This window comes from Poeciliopsis prolifica, unplaced genomic scaffold (genome assembly GCF_027474105.1).
Source record: "Poeciliopsis prolifica strain line A6 unplaced genomic scaffold, Auburn_PproV2 SCAFFOLD067, whole genome shotgun sequence".
Taxonomy (NCBI): domain Eukaryota; kingdom Metazoa; phylum Chordata; class Actinopteri; order Cyprinodontiformes; family Poeciliidae; genus Poeciliopsis; species Poeciliopsis prolifica.
In genome coordinates this window covers 2,043,662-2,065,000 of record NW_026562442.1, presented here as the reverse complement: position 1 = coordinate 2,065,000, position 21,339 = coordinate 2,043,662, and the positions used below count along the sequence as shown (strand labels likewise).

General features: G+C 38.0%; 1 protein-coding gene across 1 annotated transcript in view; it reads right to left on the bottom strand.

Annotated features, from left to right (window-relative positions):
- Positions 1-21,339, bottom strand: part of creb3l2 (cAMP responsive element binding protein 3-like 2) — a 27,542-nt gene extending 6,203 nt beyond the window's left edge. The window contains exons 1-5 of the mRNA XM_055020435.1: positions 20,745-21,339; positions 2,177-2,420; positions 1,036-1,238; positions 881-959; positions 1-90 (exon numbers count right to left, since the gene is read on the bottom strand). The exon at positions 1-90 is cut by the window's left edge and continues 113 nt beyond it. Coding sequence (XP_054876410.1) covers positions 1-90; positions 881-959; positions 1,036-1,238; positions 2,177-2,420; positions 20,745-20,843 — 715 coding nt within the window. The 5' untranslated portion in view covers positions 20,844-21,339. The remainder of the gene's footprint in view (positions 91-880; positions 960-1,035; positions 1,239-2,176; positions 2,421-20,744) is intronic.

Genomic DNA, 21,339 nt, shown 5'->3' with positions numbered 1-21,339 from the left:
TGGGAGGGGCGTGGACGGGGCTCTGGCTGCCCTCAGAGTCACTGCCGTGGGAACTGGGAGGAGTGGGAGGCATCTGCGGGGACTCCAGGCCTAAAAACACAACAAAATTACAAAGAAATTACAAATTTCTTTGGGTAAAAGAAACGCCAACATGTTAATTCCTTTATTTGGATTAATCGTGATTAATCGATTGCTGAAAGAATCGTGAAATAATTTAGTAATCGATTAATGGTTACCTGGAATAGACAGACTTAAAAAGAACAAAAAACTTTCATTTACTGAAAGAACAACTAATTCATTGCCAAAACTGTATGAAAAAATATGCACATTCAGCATTTAAGCTAAACAAAAACAACCTTTGTAAATATGTTCTACACAAAACAACTCAAGTGACATGTGTTTTAGTTCACCTGGTTTAAATTATGTAAAAAATGCTATTAATTATATTTTACTATCTACTTATTAATCAATAACAAAATAAACCAACAGTTTATCTCTTTATGTTAAAAGTATTTTTTAGATGCAGATGCATCTTTTATTTGAGTAAAAATAAATACTGTTATTGCATTTTAGATAGTAAAATGTTTATATTAAATAGTTTCTAATGTAAAAAAGAAACTGAATTATTTGTTTATTAAAATGAATATCTAAAACGATACAAAAAGGCTTAAATGAAAATTTGCAGATTCTTTATCTGATTAATCAATTGTTAGAATAATCAATAGATTACTGATATATAACTAGATTTTTTGTTAGTTGTGTTTTAAGTTTGTTCAGGAAAACTTTTCCTTCATCTTGGTTTCAAATGTTAAAGAACTGTAATGCTCAAAACCTGCCAGCAGGGGTCATTGTAGCACACAAGTAAAATCCTAATTCTGACCTTTGGGTGAAAAATTGAGGAACTGATCCACTTCATGTGGCTCCAGCTTAATCTCAGGGATGATTTTCTCCTCCTTAACCTGTAATACAGAAGAAAGACAGCGTCAAAAACAAAACAAACTGAAACTCAGAGTTTTAAAAAGTGTTTTCTCCCACCTTGATTGCTTTGCCTTGGTTGGTGATGCCGCTGGCTGCTGTTTGGGCCACAGGGGCCAAAGCGGGGCCCTCAGGCCCACGAGGGTCTTCACTGGAGGCCAGAGAGAGCGAAAGAGTGGGGAGCAGAGAGGGAGTCACACAAAGGAGGCCCTCAATGGCCTCTTCCTGCTCCATGGCCCACTCAGGGGAGTCTCCATCAGACTCTGTGTTGGAAAAACGTCACAATATGAAATTACTTTAGATTTCATTCAAAAATCATCAGGTTTTTTTTTTTTTTGCATTAACAATCCTGAATGGGGTCAAAAGTTTTCCAGATTGTGGAAAGTGATTTTGTCTTGTGTCATTTTGGTCAATGTAAAAACTTCCATTCTTATAAAATAATTTTAAAATATCTAAAAGAATTAGATGCTCAAAACTCAGTAGATGTGGAAAGTGGAAGATTGGATGATCCTTAAACTCATTTGCAGATTTGCAACTAACAACTATTCTAATGATTAATCAATTAATCAGGGAACAAATTCTTCAGATATTTTGTTTAATCACATTAGCATTTTTACACAATATTAGAAATGTATTGAAATATAAACTTTTAATATTGTATTAATTAGATCTCAGTATATCTCTAAAGTGGATGGTTATTATTTTAGTAATTGATTATTCTGTAACCAAATCAGATAAAATTGGCCCATTATGCAGGTTTTTTTAACCACATAAAACTTTTTTTTATACAAGATCAGAAGTACTTCAAAAGATACCAATAAGTAAATAATTCATTTGCTTTTGCAGATAAAAAAAATGTTAGTGCCTGAAATGCAACAACATAGCTTTCCTTTCACAAATGCTTGATCATTTGTAGCAAAGGATGCAAAACAAACTCTGTCGACCAATATGTGGATTTGTTTTTGGATCAATTACTAGATTGGAAAATCTTCTTAGTGACTTTGTAAATTTTCCACCTGAGGATTTCTGGGTAAAAGAAAGACGGCTCATCATCTTAAACCGTCTGACTCTGATGGTTAATTACGATCTGATTACCTTTTTTTGTCTGTGTACTCCAGTTAATGATTAATAATTTACTAAATTAGTTGACAATTACTCCACTAATCGATTAATCACGATTAATTCGATTAATGTTTCTCACCTGCTTCGCTGCCGTGCTCTCCGGTGAGGTGTGACAGCGGCGACTGAGGCCGGCTGTCTCCGCACAGCGAGTAGCTGTGCTCGGCGGTGATGTGTGGCGGCAGAGGAGACGACGGAGACAGTTCGCCACCGTCCTCGCCCTCCATGGACTCCACGCCGCCTTTGTCCCCAGACAGGAAGGGGTCGCTGAGCAGCTGGCCCAGCAGGGCGTCCGGGGAGAGGTCGTCCAGGAGCTCACAGAAGTGCTGCAGAAAAGAGAAAGAAGATGGGAGGTAACAGACTGATAATTACACAAAAACCACAACATTACAAATCTCTGACAGCATGTCTGTGATTACAGGCTATTATAATCTCTATTGGCACCTTCAGCCCCCTCAGGGAACTCCAGCACCGCCAGTCGGATACTTATCCGCCTCCTCTAATCAGCATTTCTGTTTGTGTCTCAGTATGGTGATACTTTACCAGACAAAGCCTCCTTCCCCCATCGCCACATTCCTTCATCTCCCTGCGAGGAGGTGAAGGAATCTCCTTGTAGGGAGATCCTGAATAGGATGAGATCCTGATCCTGAACAGGATCAGGATCTCATCCTGAACAGGATCAGATCTTGATCCTGATCAGGATGTCAGTTTTAAGAAGCTGGAGTCACAGAAAAGTTTGTGCTAAAACAAGCTAAAATGAAAACTACTTCTGGTATTACTGTCCAAAACTGAATCCTTTTAATTCAACACAACAGTTTTGCGTTCACTTAGTGCTGTGAAGCATAATACAGTGACTCCATTTTCTTTTTTCACCTCAGTCAAAATTCCAGGAATCTCCTATTTATGGAGAAATTTAAAGCATTGATGAAAACCTAATGGATGGATGGATAGAAAAACCAATGGATGGATCCATTGTAAGATGGGTGAAAGGACGACATATAGATTGCTGGACAAATCGATAAACAGACAGACGGGCAGAGACGTAACAAGATCTTAAAATCAAGGAACAAAGTACAAAAGGATGTGTGACATTTCCTAATTTTTTCTCTTTTCTTGCAGACTGGTGGTTTAAACATTTATAGTTGACCCACTTTGTGACGGCAGGCGCCTGCTTTGACAAAGTTTATGGAGTCATAAACCAGTTAAACTCAAATCGCTGTGCCTTTTCAAGCCATAAATACAAGGCGAATAGGAGTAAGTCAGGTATCTAAATTCAAACATTTGAGTGTAATAAGGCAAAATTCCAGCTAAGGCAATATCCAAAGTGGACAGGCCAATGTCCAGCATGTGGCTTCAATTACAGACTCACAAACACGGGACGTCCAGCATTTGTCCCACACAGACAAATGACCCTTCCTCCTCTACTGCTCTTCGCTCCATACAAGTCCCGTCTCCAGGTTTCGATGTTTAAACACTGACAGCACACCGCGACTCTCTTCAAGGAGGAAGAAGGCAAATATTTACACTTCTCTCCACCCAGTCGGCCATTTTCTGATGTCCAGGATGAAGAGGAGCTTGTGCCCAATAAATCCAATTATATAATTCAACAATATAGAGGATGTGGAATAAATCAACTCGGTACAAACATCTAAAAGTCACAGTGTTCAGGGTTCTCCAACTCCAGTGGTCTGCAACGTCCAACAAGCATCTCAACAAAACTGAATGGCAGGATAAAAGACTCAGACTTGGATTCAACCTTTGAGGTCCTAAAAATCTAAAATTAATGCAAAGCAAGTCCAGAAAACCAGCGTCTAAAACTATACAGAATGAGAAATTAAAACACCGTTAAGGTAAAGAGGTTTCAATTTGTTGAAGTGACTTTAAAAACTGAACCAGATTGACATAAAGAAATTATAACGCCTAATTGAAAACAAAACAGCAAACCAGCCATATTACATGATGCCGTTACCTCCGTTATAAGTGTTAGCTTGTGTTTTTTATTTAAATATGACATTATTATTATTTTATTATTTCAGCCTCTTCAGGTCAAAGAGGCTGAAAATGACATCCTTCGTTATTTATGTTGATTACATTGACTAGTGATTACTTTAATAATTGATTATTCTGGCTATTAATCAATTTCCTTTTTAAAATTGGAAAATTCTGCAGATTTTATTTAACCATATTTTTAAAACAGAAAAACATTTTATTGCTTATTGCAAACACCTGAAAATTTGTAGCTAGAAATATTTCTAACATCAACAAAAGCAATGAAAACATTTCCTGCTTGACTTAACATCCATACAATGTATTGATCTGTTCTGTTTAGTAATTGGACAGCAAAAGGTGCTTAATGTTAGATTTTATTCTGAATTTGAACCAGGTGAAGCTAAAACGATGCAACCAGAGGCATTCTGGGTAGAACACATTTACAGGCGAAGAGGTTTTTTCATCTTAAGTGAAAAATATTGATGTTTTTGTATGATTTTGGCTTTGTTCCTGCTCCCAGTATGTTCAGCAAATGGCATTGTCTTGGTGAAAATACCCCAGGTAACTACTTTACGTTTGATATTTTAGTTGAAGACAAATGACACAATTTCTTAAAAACACAGAATGTTTACTTAGAAAGGAGGAACTGAATGTACAAATGCACAGAATCAGAACCACACCAAACTCCCACACTGCGGCTCCATGAGCTCCCTGTCATTTCAGCTCGCGGTTGCGGTGGAGAGCGACGGAGGACCGGTCGCCGACTGGGTGCAGCTCATCGCACGCCCAACAGAACCCCCTTTGTCCCAGCTGCCCTTATGAGGGAGGCGTTGTTCAAGGGGCCGGCTGTAACTAAAAACCCTCCAGCTGGGAAACAGAACCAGGGAGGCTGAAGGAACTTGGAGGTTTAACTGGAGATGGAGCAACAGTCAGAACTGATAACAAAGAGGCTATTCTGATTTTTTTTTTTTCCTGAATAAAATTCTCTGGTAACAGAAAATAACGGGTGCAGGACGTTATTGAAAGATGAGATTGCAATCTTTTAATTGAAGGCTGTAGATGGAGGAAATGCAAACAGATTAACTGAGGTTCAGCCTGATGCAAAATCTGAGAAGCTTAGCAGAACTTCTAATATGCCAGATTTTAATCAAATCAAAGATGAGGCAAATGGAAACTTCAAAGTAGGTCAGACAAGCATGAAAAGTCAAAACTTTATCCTGATAAAGATGCAAAAAAGCAGAATACATCATTTATGTGTAAATCCATCAAACAATGGGGATATTTTAATTCAAAATAAGAAATGGAGTCACAGAGTCAAAGTTTTCTTACGTTTCGTCTGCATTCGTGTCATCAGATTATTACAACTGAGATTAAAATTTATCCATCTGAAATTCTGGGTTTATGGATTCATGGATTCAACCCCATTTTCCTGGACTCAGTGTTTCATTTTGGTCAATAACTCCACCTAAAAAATACAATTAAAACCCAACAGTTTTCACTAGATACTTCCAGGTATCTACATTAATCACTACACTCTGGTCTCAACTATTTTTTTGCATTTGGCGCATCGTTAACTCACCGCAATCTCCAAAATTACCAATAATGCTTCAGGTTTTATAGAAATCTTTCAGTTTTTGCAAAAATTTTAAGTCATTTTGAAAACTACAACTATAAACTATGCTTCAAATGTACAAAAGAAAAAATAATTAACTTCTGTTTGCTAGTTAAAAATCAATCAGTTCCAGTGCAATCTCCACCTACAGTTAGGATTTGATGCTGTTTCGGGAGTAAAAATATTTGAAAATTACAGTGTAACTTCTGGTTTCAATTGACACATTGTACAAAAAATGATGCAACAATAACTTCCCCCAGAAATAATTACAATAAATAATAATAGCTGTTTTGAGACCATTTTCAAGAAACATATTGATCAAGGCGAAATGATGCAAGTTTGCCTTCTGAAAGACCAATAAACTTTTATTTTGTAAGGAACATTTAACACTGGAACTGGAAATAAAGATCACACACAACCAAAATAAGTAATAAATAAAATGGATTGTGAAAAACAAAATAAAACTGCCCTTCAAAAACGAATCAAAATTATTAATTGCTTATTGCGACAGACAGAAATCATACAAATTCTTTTAGCTTTAACCTTAGCACCAATAAAACAACTGGATTTATTGTTCAAAAGCAGAAACTGAAACATATGCCTCTAAGGACGTTAAGCCAGACTTTAAGGACAACAACTATAGCCCGACAGACCGGGTTCAGCTGCGTTTTGTACCCTGACCTGGACTCAGCTGTGTGTACGCCTCAGCTGACAGGACAGTCACTCATAAGGCAAACATCCTAAAACGTGTGGCCTGCTATCAGGACAAGCCAGTTGACTCATTAGTTTGATTGGGATCCAGATCTTTGGCTCTAAATGCCTCAACACGTGTCCAACTACCTGCAGATAAGCTGAAGGAACATATTAACTTTTATCTGACAGCCCTGTGAGAACTTTATATCTCTTCATTGTTCACTTTATTTCAGTTCTTGTTAAATTAAAGGCTTACCAGATGGTTTTTAGTTCTAATAAAATCCAGTTTCTCCAACTTCCTGTTTGCTATTTAGTGCTGGTCGCTTCAAAATCAGGACATTCCTGCATCCAAAGAGCTGGAGCACGACAGGAAGAACAACATGTACAAGCTGCTCACAGGCCTGCACTGAAGTTTTCCACCAAATTTTAATATTTAAATCAGCATCGAACCTTTTAGCAAATAAATAGATAAAAACAGAAAAACACTTTTTACAAGGCGATTGGTGAACAGCTATTAGTTAAGCTACATTTTGCAACAGAGATGCCTTCAGTAAACACTGAATTACAAACACATGTTGAAGTGTCAATGATTTGTGCTCAATTGTAACCAGCAGAGATTGAGATAAGTATCTGGGTTGAATACTTGCTGTGTTTTCTATGCATAAATTCACTTTTATAGGCAGAATTCAGCATCTGGAGTAACCCTGTCACCATAAGTAATCAATCAATATCAGCCAGTCGTGTGATATGTTGAAATGAGCTCAATAACTTCCAACTCTGATAGATATTTTCTGATGGGGAATTTTGTTTGCAGAGACATCATAATCTTTATGGTTTGTAGATGTTTCTTTTTTATTTGTTTTTTCTATTGTTTTTAGTTGTTTCCTTTGTTTTTGTTTGTTCCAGACAAAAACAAAGGTTTGAAACAAACTGTTTTTTTTAAAAATATAAGTTAATGTGTTTTTTTGTGTCTTGAAAATGAGCCGTTTCAAAAACCCAAGTCAGCAGGAACTGCCCGTTACCTAGCAACCCCAGTGAGGCCCGGCCCGTTGCCTAGCAACCCCAGTGAGGCCCGGCCGTTGCCTAGCAACCCCAGTGAGGCCCGGCCGTTGCCTAGCAATCCCAAGCGGAGTTCCACAAAGCGCCTTTAAAATACCTTCCAGTTTCAGTGTTTACTTCTTTACAAAATGAAAGCTTGCTAGTCTGAGATGGCAAACGAGCATCATCATGTGACATTATTCATACATTTTCTTAAAATAGTCTAAAACTACAATATGACCCAATTACTGGGAAAATGTATCATCCAACAAAATTTCTCATCATGACAGGCCTGATCTGGAAATAAATATAAAACACATTGTTGACATAATATCAAGAAACTGAAGTATAATTCGCCCCAAAACCAACAATCATGTAGAAAGGCTGAATCAAGTTTGAAACCTTGAGATGTTTTCCAGGCTCCGGTTGATAGAAGCGATGCATGATGGGAAACTACGACTATAAGTCACTTATCAGTTGCTGTGGGCTCACAACTAGCAGAGTGGTTCTGCCAGGGCACCGATAATAATGTGTGCAGTGATACAAAGCAAATCACAGGCCTTGGGGTGATCTGGTGGAGTTCAGCCTGACATTCTTATGTTGTATCAGCAATCAGTAAAAATACACTCTAACACATTAGGTTTCAAATATGGACTGGTATTTTTTCAAGTAAAAAGAAAACACACCCATGTCTGTGAGATTTGAGCCAAATGAGCTCAGACAAACTGACCCGAGCTAAACAAAAACGCCTCGTTCTCAGAGGGATTCGAGTCGGTTCCCACACGGATAAGAGGACGACGCAGACACTCCCTGACCCCGACCCTCGACATCGATCCCAGCCGGGCTTTCCAAAAACTGAGGAGTAATCAGAGACCCGGTATCAGCTCCAGGAAAAGGCCGGATAACAATACAGGATAAAACTGCAGAAGAAAAACCTTAGAAAGGGTTTCTGCCGGTTTCACTAACTCAAATTTAAGACTTTTAAAGACCATTATGAGTAAAATTTAAGACCTATATAACAACAGACGTGCAAAAGAAACTATATTTGTGCTTCTCACATATCATTTAGTTCTGTAGCTAGCAAGTAAGATAGTTTTAGCAGCTTGTTAGCAGTAATCTTAACCGCCTTGAGTTTTTGCCCAACAGAACAATTCTGCAAGAAAAAAACCCGACATAGATTAAATGATATTAAATAGTCCTGCCAGGACAAAATGTAAGACCTGTGAGTAACAAACTCAACATGTTCTTTCATGAATCAAACACATTTTAAGGCCTTAATTTTAGATAAATTAATTTAAACTTTTAAAAGGTGCGTGGCGACACTGTTAAATAAAAGGACTTCTTTTAGTTGCAATCAGATTAGTTTCTTTACAGTATCAATCGGATCATTTTGGTTCTTTGTCCACACCTTAAAACGTGAAATTTATAGTTTAAAAAACAAGAAGAGTGTGTCAAATTGGACCTAAAGAGGTTTATTCTTTATAAACATGAAAAGAAAAAAATGAAAAGTGTTTAAACAGTTCATACAAAGGATCTGAAAACGTCTCACTGAGTTGACACATTTCTGTTTGCAAAGCCGTTGGAGCAAAGTGAAAGCACAAATATTTACACTGTGCCTTCAACTTATTGAAAACTTTCAAAAATATTTGAATGCAAAAAGACAGGCTAACCGGGCAGGCCGACAATAATTATCAAAATAAATGTATGTAAATTAATGCATGAGTCATGAAAAGAAACTTAGTCAAACTACAAAATGCATATTTCACCTTTAAAATTAAGATTTTCTCAATCTCAAGTTTTTAACCATGAGAAAATTTACAACAATTTGAACAGGGCAAAGGATTATGAATTTATACTTTTCCGTATTTTGACTGTGTTAGGTGTATTAATGTCCTCGTTCAAAGTTGAGAAATGTAGAAAAACAAAGTAAAGAGACTGAAGTCTCATTTTGTCACCATTGGAGAACTAAAATCAGACATTACTACATATCCACCCAAGCTTCCTGGTCCAAAATGAGCTCATAGGTTGACAATTTGTAGTCTGGTGAGGAGAAAGTTCTAATAAAAATATTTGTCTTAGAGCAGCACCTCGAAGACCTTTCAAACCGGCACTGTGCGCAGGGATTTAAAAGTATCGTTTGTTGGCAGTATACAATAAAAGACTGTGAAAAAAACATTTAATTACACTCTGGTTATGGTTGGCGCCTTGTTTTCTTCCAATAATTGTGTCACCATGTACTTGGGTGGCAGTGAATGGAAACAGCTGAAAGTCTCACTTTAGCACACACCAAGCTTGTGAGAGATTAGTTCCTTTAAATTAATGTAACAGAAAAATGTTACTGACAGAGCTTGGTGTGATATTTGAAAACCGCAAAAACACAAAATCTTACCAAGTATTTTTGGTCTAGTTTCCAGTGCAAAGATTTTAGTATACTTGAAATAAAACAAAATTAACTTACAAGTAACTTTTCAGTAGGATATAGGAGCTTGTTTTAAGTTAATTCCTTAAAATTGACTCAAGATACTAAGGAATATGTTAATTAATATATTTTCAAAGATTATTTCATTCATAATATGGGGAAAATGTCTTGTTAAAAGTTAAATAATTCTGTACAGCAAAACTAGTACATTTTTATTATATTATTTACTCAAAACACACCTATATCTAACTGAAAATAATACTTGGAAGATAGTTGTGATATGTGGCGCTGCACTAAAATGTTATTCTTCCTTTGGCTCAGACACTTAAAAAAAAGTTTTGATTTTTTTTTAATCAGAAGAAACAAAAAATGTCCAGATTTAAACTGAATGGTTTACAGTTTCAACACATATTTGATTGGGGTGGGGTGATAGCTAACTTACATAAACAACAGGATGTGAGAGAGCATGAAGGAAGTCCTGCTTGACAGCGAGCATTAACTTTCCTCCCACAAGCGACAACATGAATACATCAACATAAACACTCAGAAAATGTTTAAATTATGCTAAAAGGCTTTGCAGAATGAATCAGAAACTATTTACAGATCTAAATATCTTTTTGTCACCCCTTAATGTGAAAATAAAGTCAAAATGGCAAGACTTGGACTCAACATTTTAAGTTCAGAGTCATGACTCAGATGTTCTGATTGGCCGATATTCAACATGAACGTGTGTGAGGAAACACAAGTCGACCCAACGGCACGATGAAAACGTGTTTCTGACCCCTGTTTTCCATCCCAGAGAGCTTCCCAGAAGTTTTACATAAAACACACACTCTTTCCATTCCTGCCCAATCAGACTGACCGACAACAGAAAACAACCCCCACGGTTCCCCACCACCGTTGCACAAGAACTTCACAATCCACAGAGCTGAACTGTAGGGATACGTTTAATATAAAGAAAAAAAAAATCTGACATCTTCACTTTGTGTAACAATTTGAAGCTAATCATTCGGTAAAACCACTCATCATCAGTTTCTATACCGTGTTGCCCAATACACTGAAAACTTCACTGTTATTTGTGGGATCCGGACTGTAACTGATCAATTTCAACACTCGCTAAAGACTGTTAGTTGCAACAGCAATTACAGTCAAATCGCAGAAACCTGGACACTGGAAACTTTAAAGCAACAGATATATATCAGAACTTGCAGGTTGTAAGTTTGACATCAAGTAAATGCATAAAATTAGATATCATAGTTCAAAGCAGAGCGTTAATAGAAATACTGCAGTGTTAGTTTGGGATTAAAATTACAATAAAGCACTTTTCAAAATAAAAGACAACATTTTAGGCTACATTCGAATGCAAATGCGACCCGATTTGGACTTTAACAGGAAATAGCAGGAATACCCGAGACTCAGTCAGATGCAGCTTGGAAATATTGTTGCTGTGGAGTAAAAACACAGCCGTTTCTCCAGCTCCATCTTGTTAAAACTGGGTCAACACACACTCATGCATCACCTTTTCCATCTCCACACACAGACCATTAGCTTCACACGACTCCAGCTGAATTCACCTCAGGTCTCCTCAGACAAACTGACCGACAACAGAAAACAACCCCCACGGTTCCCCACCACTGTTTCCAAACAGATTTTATTTTAGTAAGATAACAGATAATAGATCAGTTTTTTCATCAACCCTGGTGGTTTTCTTTGTGTTTTCCCTGCTGGATCCCCTTTCATCCCTGCACTTTTTGCAGCTGCTGGGCGACAACTGGGTCAGCAGCACCTTCAGGGGAACGTCTTCGTTTTTAGACTTGTCTAAACGTGCCGTCTTTTTAAAATTCCTCTCTTAGTTTAGTCTTGGAGGTGAATGCTTCCCAAGCAGACATCTGACTCAACGTCGGGAAGCCCTCACTGACACATTAAAACCCACAAACTCAACTCTGCAGGGCTGAATCTGCCTCAAAAAGAGCAACCCTGAAAAGCCAAATGTATCCGTTTTGATGAATGTTTCCCGCCAAAAAAGTGGTGAAATCGACTAAATATGTTGCTAAAGAGTCTTTACAAATAAAAAAGAAATTTATAATTACATGACAGATACTGATATAAAATCAAAAATCTGATTAAGTTTCAAAAATAAGTGTTTTTGGGAACTTATTTTCAAATAAAAACGTTTTTTTTTCCTTGATGCCAATTGGTTGAACCTGCAGAAAAAACATGACTATTTTGTTCTTGGAAGCCATTGTCACAAAAACCTTTAGCAACTTTTACCTCGTCTCTGTAAATTTCATTTAAATTTTGATTAAACAAGCCAGTGATGATGTATATAATGCATCAAAACAAGGGATGGGCCTGTTACCAACCTCAAGACACAAAACGTTTTTGATGGCCAAGGGCTCAAAACAACTTGCAAGATACAATTATGTATCTTGCAAATCTTGTGGTTAGGTTTTATAAGGAGGAATGCTGATCACTAAGCGTCAGCTGGCTGAAAGGCAGCTCTCCCCTGACTTATAACAAAAACAAAATGACTCCTTTGAAATGTAAGGAAATAAAACAAAAACAGTTAAAGTATGGAAGCTAAAGCGCTGTAACTTTTTTATGAAGGTAAACATATTTTATGTGCACATCGCCTTATGAACAACACCACCAAAGTTTCTTAAACAAGCACCACTTCTTCTCCAAGCTACACAAAAAGCTTATTGTGCCACAAGTTATCTTGTTGCAATCCAGATGCCAAACATGAATCAGGCGGTGTAGCAAACTCTTTTCCTAAACTGAATCCAAAGGAGGAACAAGAATGAATCCAGTTTCGGGAGACACCGGCAGCTGAGCAATGTGTTGTCGTCCACACCCTGTAACCATCACAACATCTGGCAACATTAAATCAAGCAGCTTCATGGTCACATCACACCCAACTGTGCCGCCCTGTGTCACAAACCATTGGTTTATGTTGGTCAAAGCTGAAGATTTTAGGGATTTAAAGCAACATAAGAAGTTTTATTATTAGGGAAAGAGCAGGTGCAGGAATTTTTTAATAACTCATATTATTGAGCAAAGGATCCTTCAGCTCAGGTACATTTGGGAGCCTAAACTTCTACCTTCATTTGTGAGTTTTCTAACATTTTGGGCCAAGATGGATGCTTGATGCAGAAGTTTGTGCAACTCTGCAAAAGGCGGACCAAACCGATTGGTTCATAAAAGGAATCAGAAGTTAGACCTGGAAAGGAGTTCAAGAGTCAAAAGAAAAACAACAAAGACGATGACAAACCGATCAGCAACATGGTGGAGTTAATGGTGGTATCCAAATCTTTCTGTTTTGGATACAAAACAGAAAGTGTGAACAAAAAGCACCTCAGTCACAGGTTGCTGAACTCAAGGCAACTTGTTACTTGGTTTGAGAACGCAAAGCAACTTGCTACTAAGTTTGGGAACGCAAAGCAACTTGCTACTTGGTTTGGGGAACTCAAGGCAACTTGCTACTTGGTTTGGGAACACAAATCAACTTGCTACTTGGTTTGGGAACGCAAATCAACTTGCTACTTGGTTTGGGAACGCAAAGCAACTTGCTACTAAGTTTGGGAACGCAAAGCAACTTGTTACTTGGTTTGGGGAACTCAAGGCAACTTGCTACTAAGTTTAGGGAACACAAGGCGACTTGTTCACCAAATCATTGTGAGGTTTGGTGAAAAGCAACCCCGGCACAACCAAAACCAAACCAGCCCAAACTAGAGTAGCTCTAATCTAGTTTCTTATGGAATAAAATGCAGATGAAAGAAGCATAAATTCAAACAAAAGCTGCTCTTTAAATTCATTTTTATTTATATAGAAGCAAAATCCTAAAAAAAAAAAAAAAAGGTCAGAAGAAAGACTGATAAACTTATGGGTCACTGTAGATAAAGAGTGAAGAGAAGCAACCAGATGTTTTAGGAATTTTGGACGCGAGCCGACTCGTCCCGGTTCACCCTGCAGGAGAGACGGATGCAGGAGGGGGAGGAAGGCTGGAAGGTGAAAGAGGTTTAGGCCTGAAGCTGCTCCAGATTTATCACTTTCCGCTACTGGGAGGGTTTTGAGCTACAAAGACCATCAACGCTGGGCGTTTTACATACGTCACGCTGTGCAACAGGCAGTTTGCAGGCTTTGAGGTATAAGACGTGAAACACCGACGCTTGTGAAGAACGCAAGACCCCAGATATGAACTAAACCAATATTTACAATTTATTTAATAACCTTAAAGTCTCCAACATGGAAAACAAATGTAAAGTACTTGCAAAGTGTAAACAATGAAGAACGCGACGGGGGCAGTCGGAAGGTTTTTACGGGAATTTAAAAAAGTAAAAGATTTTTGAAACCGCTTTGAGGCTTTCGTAAAGGCTGGGTGTGTAAAATCTAACCAGAAATTAAACCCACACCCTCTCAACCACACACAGTGAATCAAATGACAGGGGGCTGCAGATCCATGGAGAAAGAGGGAGAAAATACCAGAAAGAAGAGTAGGAAAAGATACAGAGCGATAAATTTAGGTTTGCCTCAGCGAATGAAGTCTCCTCTGGATTTCCGTAATGATCCCTTACACGCTGATTACTACCTTCGCATTGCTCCCATGCAGTTGGCCGTCTGCAAGGAGCTGGAGTCTGAGTACGGTTTCAAAGTTCAGAAGAAAAGTTGCATCAGATCTGACCGGGAGAAAAATGTGTGCACCATCTGTCCAGACATTTCAGACAAGTTTAAAGCTTGGCCTGCAGGCACAGAAAGAAGTAGATGAGAAATGCTGGTGTTAAATTAACAAAATCTTTAGTGCAAAACTGCTTTAGGATTTAAAGGTGGAAAGAAAAACAATAAAATCACCTAATTAATTCCCTTTCTTACCATTTGAATGTGATCCTGAGGGGTGTTGCTTGAAAATAGTTAAAACTGTTGAGTCATTTAACAACCTTTAAGGTAAGAAACCAAAATAGAACAAGTTAAAAAAAAAATTCTTAGATGTTCAGATTAGATGCTGGTGCAAATATTATGCATTCCAGCTCAAGAGTTTTTAAATTTAAAATTTGTTAATATTATTGATAGTATTGACCAAAATTAGCTAAAAGTAATAATTATATTATTTTAAATGTTACATTCTGTGTTTCAAATATTCCCTTCCTGATTCTACATCATCGTTATTGACGACAAAACCGCTGACAAAACTGACAAAAACGACAAAAACTGTTGCAGAATTTATTAAAATCTCCCTAAAACATTCCAAATTTGTCCAAAACATTCCCAGGTTTGTCTAATGTCACTGTTATAATATTAATACCCAATGTATTGGCAATAACATCGTTATTGGCCGATAAATAAAATGTGCTCCTGTGGTTCTTTTAGCCACAGCACATACAAAACAGAGAAAACTAAACCAGAACGCCATATTATGTTGATTTATGAATAGTTTAAAAAGGGGTTTAGGTTGAGGAAAAAAAGAAAGGTAGAGAAATTAATTAAACTGCAACAACTGCAGCGCACCGTTCAACTAAATGCGTATGTGATTCCGCTTCCATCAATCACATCCCAGACGATTTGCACCTGACCCTTGAACTTAACCCTGTGGTTACAACAAGCAACAAAACGGAGCTGAAAGACGTTAAACAAAAACAAAAAACGTGGGACGTTGCATTGCCTGCTCAACAAAAGCAGAAAAATCTTAATTAAAATAATATGTTGTGTTTAATTCATCTGCCACGCTCTAATTGAAGTCAGCCAGTTGGGTTAGATCGGCCAAGGACACAAAGTCTTGGTCTGGGTCGGGTTGGATTTTTTTAGGTCTGATCTAAACTCTAGCACAGATTTGTCCTCCAGATGTGGATCAGGAGGAAGTTGTGAGGTTGTGCATTCAGACCACATCAGCTGAAATGTTTATAATTTAAGAGAAATGGTTTCATTTCATTGTTTTTATCAAGTTTTTGGGGGCCAAAGTGGATTCTCTGTTGAAAATGAATTAGAAGGAATAATTAATTAATATTCAATAGACGGCAGTCATTTTGACTGCTGTCAGTCAAAATACGGACAACAAAAAACCTCTGTCATCGCTGCATCCATTCTCAAATCCATGGACTAAATCAAACATTTTTTAAACCAGAAAAAGGTCTGGAAAAGAACCATATTCAAATTTAATGCAGAAAAATTACAGAACATTAGTGATTTGCAATCTTAAGTTCCTTTCCTGCAGCTTTTACTGACAGATATGTGGACTGTCGTATCAAGTTTTAAACAGGGGAGCACTTTGACCATTTATAGAGATAAATGGTCAAAAGGTTTGTCAAATAACTTTTGACAAATCTTTCGATTTGCATGATGGAAAAACGTGGGATAAAACAAAACTGACAATTTAATCTCCAAAACTGTTTAGCTGGTTGAACTGTTTGAGACAGAGGAACAACCGGATGATCCTGCACCACTCCTGCTGTAATTACTCTCTCAGCCTCATTGTGACATGGCAGCGAAGGTGAAGATGAATCTGGAAAGGCTGGTCTGGCATGCAAAATTGGAATGTGACCACACTAGAAATGTGTGCAAAGAACCTTCACCATTTAAGTTTTTTAAGCATAAAGTAACCATGTGGTGCACTGGATGACTTGGCACACATCGACAGGCATGTTGCAGGTCACACAGATGGACCATTCACACCAGCAGTGCAAGGTCACCGGCGAGCAGGATGCCCTGCCCCAACGGAGAACAGGCGCTCCTCTGTGAGCACACACTGACCCGATCTGAAGCTGTCATCTGCAGCCGATCAGTAAAGGTTGTGTATTACAGCTGGTTTGAGAGCTAAAATGAGGGATTATGTAACCAGGGCCATATTTGTCCTGGAGCAAACTCAACAAATACACCCTTTTCTCGAACATGTTGAACCAATAAAGGTATGCAAGAGTAGCAGGTTCAGCCTGAGCTGAAAACAAAACCTGACATTTCATGTTTAAACTCTGGAATTTAAAATAAATCTCCTGCTGAAAACATTTGACTGACAAGAGATCTTGTGTGGGTATTATCTTTGTACTCTGCTGACATTGATCCATTTACCAACTCTTGAAGCTGAGAACGTTCTTCTTTCCATAAAGGTCTAAAAAAGACACAGAGTCCTGAACTAAACTTCTCATCGTTTCTTTCTGAGTGAAAATCTCACAGAACAAATGACTGAAGCGTGTTGAAGTGATTGAGGCTCACTGATAATCTGCTAAAGTCGAAAAACACAATTTTACAACTGTGGTGTTTGCACTGCATAAGAAACGCAATTTAAATTAAACATGAATAAGGTTGTTAGCCTGATAAGTCATTTAAAAAGATGCCACTTCGTGCTGTCCACTCGTAACACCCAATTGTCGATCACATGACTCGTCATCCAGCTTTGTGAAATATGCTAATCTTGATAAAAATCCACCCGACTGCAGTACAAAAACATTTTCAACAAAAATGTGTTTTCTTTCAAAACTGATGTGAAAATATATTTTCGCATCATGACTTTGAATCATAACTGCCTCAAATTTAATGCTACAGATGAAAGAAAATCCCAGCATGACCGTTTTAATCATATCGTTGCCTCTGCAGTTTGCATACGAGCGAACAGTAAGATGAATATTTTTTCTGCAGGAGAAAAGGTACAAAGTCCAGTCTACAAACTCAAAAAACTCACGTAGGGACTAACACTGCAGAGTCTAAAGACAAAAACAAAGTGTTCATCTTCTACACTGTGGATGCTTTTAAAATTTCAAAAAGTCAAACATGTCACAAGCCTATGATGCCTATTGTTACTCCTGAATAGAGTGTAACACTTGGCTGCAGATGAAAGAAAAAATAACGTCTTCATATCATAAAACCTGAACGACTTGATGCATTGAAAGGCGCCCAGGCTGGGAGGAGACTGCATGATGTTTAAAGTCATGAAAAAAGCAGCTGATGACGCTGGTTAAGGCTCGCTGAGCTGTGAGGAATCCCGTCTGAAGCTCCCGGGGAGGGGCAACGTGAAGGAGCCGGCCCACCACCAGGGCAGGAACAAAGACTTCAGTCTGTTTCTCAGGCTGCCTCACATATCAGCGTTCGAGGAAACAAGACGGGAGTGTTTCCCTCTAGTTCTATACAAACACAAACTGTTCATGTTTACATATTGAACATCCATAATGCTGGTCTATATCACCCAGCAGTGAATACGTATTTATGTATTTCAACATTCAGAAAGCTTTCACCCTTAATCATTTTCAGAGGAAACTTAAAATGCACTTTTTGTGCAGATGTTTCTTTCCCAGATCTATGAAAAATGTTTCTATATGTACAGTATGCTACAGGTAGAAATGTTTTAGAAAATACCCAAATATGTGCCCTAAATCTGTCAGCCCAGATCTGACATGTGGAACTAATTAGGAGATACATGATTGAACGGCCATGTTGCATTTTATCCGTCCTTTATGTCATTGATGTGAAACATACATCAGAATATATGCATTAAATCAGGATGTAAACAATGACTGAAAATGATAATTATGAACTCATGAAGAAGGTTTGTGTCAGTGAAGCACATCGTATCACAAACTTAATGACCACAAAAACAAACTTTGATCAACTTGAAATTTATATGTGAACACCAAGCAGACCGTAGACCTCCACAAAAGCAGGAAGTGGACTACAGCACAGGGAATTCTGGGTAAATACAACCAAAATAAAAAGTGACTCCAATGCTAACAGAAGAAATGGCTCAGGGTCCAACAACGGCTACTCTATATTTGTTTACATTTTGTGAAGAAGGAAACTGCGTTTATGTCAACTTTGTACGTTTTTGTGTCGTTTCCTTCAGTGGTTCTTGGTGCAGCGCCACCACAGGCGAGGAGGGGAACAGGTTTTTCAGTTGGTTTGGATAGTTTGATGGTGCAATGTGAAAGCAAACCACCCAAACTGAAAACACAACAATTGAACCAAGTCTTCCTAAAATAAGCTTCTTTGTCTTAATTAAAGCAGTCAGACAAACTTTAACAGCAACAAGTTTTCACCCAGCAAGTGCAAGTCGAGACACAAGAGGCTCACAGCCCGAAAAACAAAGATTAGATTTTAAGATGGCTGGAGAAAGTGAGAGTAGATCTGTGATGTCCTCAGATGGGATGGAAAACCGAGCCAGTGTGGGTCTGAGGCTGACTCAGCCTCCTCGGTGTCTGATTTCCGTCTTAGGCCAGCTGTTTTTACACTCTGTGAACCCTCCACACACACATACACACGCACAGGACCCACACACACACACACACACAGCTGCCTCATTCTCTGTCTCACACAATCTCGTGCCGGCCCAAAGGAGACACACAGCTGAAAGACAGACTTCAGCTTACATAACCGACGATCTTTAAATGCAGAGCTCAGCTTACAGAAAGGAGAAACTCTCTGTGTGTGTGTGTGTGTGTGTGTGTGTGTCTGTGTGTACGCGTGTGTGTGTGCACGTGCAATTATATCAACAGCTCATAAAACCAGGACATGATAAGAAAAAATTACAGATTTAAGCTGAAATTAACAAAAAATAAGCTTGAAACAGTTATTTTTGCACAGAAAAATAATAGTTATAAATGTTATTGACTCATAACATTTACGTAGTGTAATAATATTTACACTATGATTATAAAAAGCATAATTATATAGCTTTAATAATATAATATTGGGTAGCAGGCTGAAAACTGCCTGCTACCCAAAATTATTTCAAATTATTCAGTTTACTTTATTCTAAACATGTTTTCTAGGAAATACATTCACTTTTATTACTATAAAAGTAATAAATAAAGAAAAATATTTGACATTTTGTACAACTTTTTGGTAAATGGATTTTATTTTAATCAAAAAATTGTGAATTTTAAGCTTTTTACACTTGAAAATCTTCAGTTTTTATACTCAGTTAGTATCAAGGTACCATAATCTGCTACAGAACACCAAATGGTGACATTTATAAAGTTTATTTATTTATATTATTATTCAAAATACAGGTTTTACAATCATGAATCCAAGATGATTTTGCTAATTTAGAACTTAATTTTCTACATTTCTGTCAAACTTCAGTATATCTTAATGGGCTTTTATGTGACAGATCAACACAAATGGAAAATGGAAGGAAAATTACTAAAAGTTTTAAAACCTTTGACAAATAAAATGCGGTGTGCTCTTGTATTCAGCCTTCATGACTCACTACACTTCAAAACTATCTTTCAATACAATTACAAGTGCAGATATGTCACGGTAGCTCTGGCTTGCTCTGGAGTCACTGTTGAATTAAAGTTTCCCCACAGCATGATGCTACCACCACCATGCTTCACCACTGAGTCAGGGTGATGTTTGGTGTAAGTTATCTACCACATTTGTTGCACGGACACAAGAAAAAAGTATTTTTGTTACATCTGACCAGAGCTGCTCAAACTGCTGATGTTTAAATATTAGGATGTTGATTTATCACCTAAGCCTGGTCTATAAAACAAGTCCCTATGCTATTATTCCCATTAATGCAATTAATTGGCTTTTTAACGGTTATCAGAGGAAAGTAGGCCAAATATATATGCAAAAATGTGAAAATTATTTTAATTTGCATAAAATCCAGACAAAACACATTACTTGAGAATGACAAATATGTTTCTCTCACCCATTGATTAAGTCCAACTCTTATTTACTTCTCTTTAGACAGTGAAAGGGAAACTGCAACATTTCCCATTAAATTGAATAAAAAGAAGGTGATAAGTCGATTCTTCATGAGAAAACTTCTGCAGATGAACCTGTTGCAGCCTGGACCCCAAGGCTCAGTTTGGCGAATGGAGTTCAGGGTACCACACATCATTAACTCCTCATGCAGCCAATCAGCACCTCCACCCTGATCTATACCTGATCGGTTGGCTTTCATCGATAACTTACATTGGTGTAGAGCACAGAGTCCAGCTCTCCGGCCTCAGACAGCTCGCTCAGGTTTCTGTCCCAGTGGAGCAACGACTCGCTGCTGTCCAGGATCTCCATGATTTCCTTTCTTCTTCTTCTTTCTGGCTTAAAGTTAAAAAAAAAAAAAAAAAAACTCAAAACTTCAATAAAAGTTCAAAAACAACTCGTCTGATTCAGAAGTATGAAGTGAGCGCAGGTTGTGCAAACAGCTGTTTTGTCATGGGTCGGATTCAGGCTGAGAAATGTTGTTGTTATTGTTTGGGATCATCTCCTCTCCGGCTGCAGGTCCAGACTGTTTTCAGCCGGATCCGCTGCCCTGGTCTCTCCTCCCGAAGCCCCGGACGCGCAGGAATGTGTGGGCGGAGACAAGGCGGGGGAGCGAAAAGACGGGAACAAGGTCAAGAAAATACTTTTAAAAACTCTTTAAAGTCTGACTGTTTGAAACGGGATAAAGCCGGGGAGGATAAACATCAACTACACGCTGTAATCTAAACTCAAACTGCGAAGTGAAAAATCTTTTCCAGCTGTTTGTGACGCACTTTGAAAGTCGCTTAACGTCGCAAAGTCTCACTTC